Here is a 6,081-nt window from a genome sequence, read left to right as displayed (position 1 = left end):
ATATTCATCGATGTATAATTAGTCATTTAACATGGCTAATATTCTTTTATAAAAATAAAATTTGTCTATAGGTAGGTACCTAGTGGAAGACTTTACAGCCGCAATGTCCTCTGGGTTGGGTGCACAATGCACATTGGCTTATTTTGACGTCCCATGCAGCCATGGCATCTAAAAACATCAAGACTACGGCAGCTATGAAACGCTTAAGAAGTTTACACACCTACGCACTGAGTAGCTAATTAGCTGATGTTTAGAAATCAATAGACGTAGATAAAATTGGGCGGCTTGTTCCGCACCGAGTGATAACTTGATACATGGATCATGTTGAAGTTGCCGTTACTCAGCTCGTAGGTACATACATGTATACAACTGCAAGCTAAGTGACTCATGAGTCATGCGTTATTCAATGTACTCTGTGGTCATGAGTCACTCAGCCCTCAAGTGTAGGATATCTCTACGTTCGACTGCCCATACAACCCTGGGGTGTATCGGTGGCTGCTGCTAATTAGCCGCCTCAGCTGCTGAAAAGAAGAAGGTATCGCTCAGGCAACGATTTTCTTCGCACCGCTTAAGTCATCAATGTAGGCCTCCTCGTACGTCGATCAAGTTTAACGGCTTGTTCCGTGCCGCGCAAAGCGAGCTTATCTGTGGCGTTGTCTCTGATAAAGGTTCTTCAGTCTGTTTTGACATCCTCTCAATGAACTCACGCTCAGCGCTTGTGTGTCTGTACGCACCTTTATAACACATCACACGATGTATGCTTACGAAATGAAAGTTTATTCATTTCCGTTACATTACATACATATGCATAATTCATGGGATTCGATTAAAGAAATCTCTCGTCTTGTAGGCAAAAAAGATACAGTACGTGCGCTTATAACGGAAATGGGCTAAATCGGTATTTTATAGTAGGTAAATCTATGAGCTAAGCCCTAGCTAAGCTAAGTAATTAAATTGTGTGGATGCATGTGCATGAAACTAAGAAGTCTTAGTTTCATGCACATGCATACCCAGTACACAATTTAAAATTTGACCTGCAAACTAAACTGATTCGAATCAGTTTAGCTTGCAGGTTCAGTCTGTTGTAGGTAGGTATGCCCTTATTGGAATATCCAAATTCCAAATAGATCGATAAATCACCCACTGCGCAGGTTTAACTTTGATTTTTCTGACACAAATAAGTACTTCGTAATTCGTGCTTATACCCACAGCTACAAAAAATTTCATTAAGTGACTACCTATGTTGTCCTATGGTACAGCTGATAAGTAGAAAACAAACACATATCAGACCTGTCTCTAGCTTCTACAAGTAGTGCAAACTCAGATTACAGAACAACTTTCTGTATTCTGAGAATGCGAAGTTACCACCTACCTACTGTAATAATGGAAGCCCTAGAATTTAATAATTCAGATCAGAGCACCACACATGGCAGAATACGCCTCGTATGCGGCGTCGTAGCTATTTTTGGAACCTACGCGCCCTCCCGTACGATCTATTTTGGTACATGGGTCAATGTCGAACATTGCTCTCGCTGCTATCGAATGCAATGTTCGATATGCGGTCAAGGTGAAAAGAAAGACAGGTTAAATTTTTCAGATTTTTTTTCTTATTTTTTATTATATTTTATAATTTATAAATGACCTAGTAAGAAAGTAGTCTTATCCGTTTCAGCACATACAATCATCATTCATGAGATTACAAAAGATCCTTTGGCGAGTGCAGTACCTCGGCCGGCGGTCGAGGCGCGCTCGCGGCGCCGCGCTCCGTCCTGCCGTCACTATTACGATTTAATTACAATAATATCTTACGTACAATTAAATTAACGGAGATTACAAGCCTGAGTGTTTGAGCAGCCGGCGCGGGCCGGCCGGGCCGCGAGCCGCTTGGTGGCGGCGAGGCGGCGCGCTTAGAAGCACTTCCTGTGCACGATCGAGGGACCAGACTCGTCGTACTCCTGTTTCGAGATCCACATCTGCTGGAAGGTCGAGAGGGACGCGAGGATGGAGCCTCCGATCCATACGGAGTACTTCCTCTCCGGGGGAGCGATAATTTTAATTTTCATTGTCGAGGGAGCTAGGGCTGTGATTTCTTTCTGCATTCGGTCGGCGATTCCGGGGTACATCGTGGTGCCTCCGGACAATACTGTGTTGGCGTACAAGTCCTTACGGATGTCGACGTCGCACTTCATGATGCTGTTGTAGGTGGTCTCGTGGATGCCGCACGCCTCCATCCCCAGGAACGAGGGCTGGAAGAGAGCCTCCGGGCAACGGAACCTCTCGTTGCCGATGGTGATGACCTGTCCGTCGGGCAGCTCGTACGACTTCTCCAGCGAGCTGCTGGACGCGGCGGTGGCCATCTCCTGCTCGAAGTCGAGCGCGACGTAGCAGAGCTTCTCCTTGATGTCGCGCACGATCTCGCGCTCGGCGGTGGTCGTGAACGAGTAGCCGCGCTCCGTGAGGATCTTCATCAGGTAGTCCGTGAGGTCGCGGCCGGCCAGGTCCAGCCGCAGGATGGCGTGCGGCAGCGCGTAGCCCTCGTAGATGGGCACCGTGTGCGACACGCCGTCGCCCGAGTCCAGCACGATGCCGGTGGTGCGCCCGGACGCGTACAGCGACAGCACGGCCTGGATGGCCACGTACATGGCGGGCGTGTTGAACGTCTCGAACATGATCTGCGTCATCTTCTCTCTGTTGGCCTTGGGGTTGAGCGGCGCCTCGGTGAGCAGCACGGGGTGCTCCTCGGGCGCCACTCGCAGCTCGTTGTAGAAGGTGTGGTGCCAGATCTTCTCCATGTCGTCCCAGTTGGTGACGATGCCGTGCTCGATGGGGTACTTGAGGGTGAGGATGCCTCTCTTGCTCTGCGCCTCGTCGCCCACGTACGAGTCCTTCTGGCCCATGCCCACCATCACGCCCTGGTGGCGCGGGCGGCCCACGATGGACGGGAACACGGCGCGCGGCGCGTCGTCGCCCGCGAACCCGGCCTTGCACATGCCGGACCCGTTGTCCACCACCAGCGCGGCTACTTCCTCGTCGCACATTGTGATTTACTCTGAAAAACAACAAACACCCTATTAGTTAAACGATAATTGACGACTAAACACGAAACGGGATCGATCGGTTAACTCTCATTAGATGGGGTCTTGTCATCACTAAAATCAATACTACAAGACCATAAATAGCTCGAGTTGAGATCACCCACGCCGCACTAAGTGGGCGATGGAGTGGCGGGCCATATAAGGCTTTGTCTGCGCGAGGCTACTCGGGGACGTGGCACGGGCGCGCGACACGGAGACGGGCGGTAAAAGTCGAGCGCGAGTTTCACTTCGGTTACTTTCTTTTGAGTTTTAATATTGATATCAAACCACTGCATTATAAGTATCGCAAGACTCGCAATTAGCGAATTTCTCGACCACGCCCTACCGCAACCGGCGTTCCCGGTATCCCGCCCGGCGGGCGCGCGGCCCCGCTCCGTGTCACTGACCGCGCTCACTAATTACACTTTGATCTTCACAAAACACTACAACTGGGCACTAATCACTAAAGATGCACATGTGATAAACTTACTTTAATTTAAATAGTCCTATTAAATAAATAAATTAATATCGCTATTGCACAGCCTCGGTTATGCTGTACGACGCCTCAGCTCGAGCTCACTTCGTGGAATGTTGGCGGACGAGGGACCCGGAGTATATAAATGAGGCTGGTTATCGGGGCGCCCCTACCCGCGATCCCGCGGCCGCGGCGAGCTCTCCACCAATCACAGGGACCCTGAGTTTTCGTTACCATATATGGTATTGCGCTGCATGGAGCCTGCGCGCGCCCCTCGCCCCGCGGCGTCGCCCGTCGCCGCGAGCCGGCGTTGATAGCGCGCCGTGTGATAACGACATCTCACATTGGCCTTTGGGCTCCGAGACATTACACGGCCGGTTCGTCTCGACGTCTCATTACAATCCAGTTAATACATTAAACACTTGCATACAAACAAACAATAACGAAGTGTTTAGTGCAGTAGCGAAAGTAAATAAAAATATTGATCAATATTGGCGTCGTTCCAAACACGCACAGATGTAGATTTTGCGAGCCAAGCGCCATGCAATAATGATTCATGGTGAATTTATTGTACTTGCATGCTACATGTCTACATAAATAGATACGAGTAATTACTTAGTTACTTTTATGATGAGACTTTGTATTTCTAAGGAGCTCGTAATAGGTGCCTATCTAGTTCTTTATTTATTTTTCTATAATTAGGCTTTGCTGAAAAATCAATTTTATTGTGATCAATTACTGTGATAGATCATCTCACCTGAAGGTTATAATATGGTCTGACAAAACTGAACACAATAGGCAATACGTGAGACCGGCCGGTCGTTTGTCGTCGTTCGCACGCGGAGGTCGATTCGCTTCAACAGCTATACTGTGTCGTGTTTTGCTGAAATATGATCCACGCACTCAACGAAATCCCTCACCACCAATTTATTAAAATTTTTAATTCATCCAAGCCTCTCAAAAAACCTAAATCGATTGACATTAATGACAAGCATTTTTCATAAATGGAAATTGGCTTTTGTTCTTTTTCTGCACTCATTTGGCTTGATGACCTCCTTGGTACATTATTATCTTTGGTCCTGGCTCGGTGCAAAACCGACGGTTTACCGTATATGGGCACGGGATTCTGATTGGCGTATGCTCGCAACGGTCACTATCTGTACACAACGGGCAAAAGCACACATGAAGCTTTTTTCAGTGTGTGTGTATTTCATTCAAATAATCCAATATCATCGTCTGCTTTGGCCTCTGTAGCAAAGTAAAGTGGCTAAGTTACGGAGGGTCTGCAAAGCGTAGACGACTGTATAACTTGAGGGTGTATTGGTTTCATTCAGGTTATCGTCTCGACGCGTGCCTTATCTGCAACTGATTGTAATCACGTGACTGTTCCCGCATACCGGAGGCACGCAGTACATAATGTGCATTCCTTTCTGATAACGTTTCCTTTGCTACCCACCTATCTAGTTTTGGCCACTAAACGCAGAGTTCAGCCGTCTGGGAATTGAGACATGTTCTAACATGTAACGGCTGAAATTAATGAAGATAATCATTAATCAGTAATCAATCTATCTGTAATCTGTCAATAAGTCTTAACAACCTTAGATGGATTAGTCTTCATTGAGCTCCGGGAGACTATCTTTATTCCAAGTTCACGATGCATTGATTTAAAGTAATATAATAGTCTATGTAACAACGATGTTTTTTTTTCAGAAATTGTATAGTTTCTTGGGTCTCTTTTGACAAATAGGTATCCAACTTTCGTATGCATATGTAACTTATCGACATATTGTAGATAGATTGACTATTGATTTCGCCTGCCTTGTCTAGTCATAAAAGTTGATTCGTACTTCAGAATATAATTAGTCTAAAAGCCCTATAAATTACACTATGGGGCAGCGCCTGTGCAACAATGTCATGATACCAATTACAATGTCCTAGCCATCGGACCTATAGCGGCCCAAGGGGCCAATCTAATTCGTCATGACTATTTTGGTTAATACGTAGTAGGTAGGTAGGATCTATTTTTTAACACGTTTTTATTTACTTTTTACTCGGTTTCTTGTCTGTCTGTTTGTTTGATATAAATTTTGCAATCAATTTTATAGGTAGGTATATACTAATAAATAAAATTGGAGTGTCTGTCTGTAATTTCGAAATAACTACCTCATATTGAGCTCATATGGTTATTTGAACGATACCAACACTGAATCACACGTTTTTAAAATTTTTGTCTGTCTGTCTGTTTGAAAAGGCTAATCTTCGGAACGGCTGGACCGATTTTGACGGGGTTTTCACAGACAAGTAGAGAATTGACCAGGGAGTAACATAGGCTACTTTTTTAACCGACTTTCAAACAGGGAGTTGTGTTTTTCTACCTACGTACACCGAAATCTCCGAGATTTCTGAACCGATTTGCGTCATTTCTTTTTTAATCGATAGAGGAACTTCGCGACATTGTTTCATAAAAAATTTGGAGTCCAACTCCTCAATCCTGATGCTGCAGGGGATCTGACCAACCCACGCGGGCGAAGC

General features: G+C 46.1%; 1 protein-coding gene across 2 annotated transcripts; it reads right to left on the bottom strand.

The window, feature by feature from the left end:
* Positions 1-1,584: 1,584 nt before the first annotated feature.
* LOC123871898 (actin-5C) lies at positions 1,585-4,413 on the bottom strand. 2 transcript variants are annotated; one of them, XM_045915943.1, is made up of 2 exons: positions 4,307-4,413; positions 1,585-3,049 (listed from the first exon to the last, which is right to left on the bottom strand). In XM_045915943.1, the coding sequence occupies exon 2, from the start codon at positions 3,036-3,038 to the stop codon at positions 1,908-1,910; it is 1,131 nt and encodes a 376-aa protein (XP_045771899.1). In that variant the 5' UTR covers positions 3,039-3,049; positions 4,307-4,413; the 3' UTR covers positions 1,585-1,907. The 2 variants fall into 2 exon arrangements, with proteins under 2 accessions (XP_045771899.1, XP_045771898.1); XM_045915942.1 differs by lacking the exon at positions 4,307-4,413 and adding an exon at positions 3,565-3,709.
* Positions 4,414-6,081: the final 1,668 nt, after the last annotated feature.

The sequence above is a fragment of the Maniola jurtina genome, chromosome 14 (genome assembly GCF_905333055.1).
Source record: "Maniola jurtina chromosome 14, ilManJurt1.1, whole genome shotgun sequence".
NCBI lineage: Eukaryota > Metazoa > Arthropoda > Insecta > Lepidoptera > Nymphalidae > Maniola > Maniola jurtina.
Note: the sequence above shows the minus strand (reverse complement) of the source record. Positions and strands in the feature narration are given on the sequence as shown.

What these genes read in the sequence shown, in the direction of transcription:
- LOC123871898 (XM_045915943.1), bottom strand. Translation starts at nt 3,038, where the DNA reads ATGTGCGACGAGGAAGTAGCCGCGCTGGTGGTGGACAACGGGTCCGGC.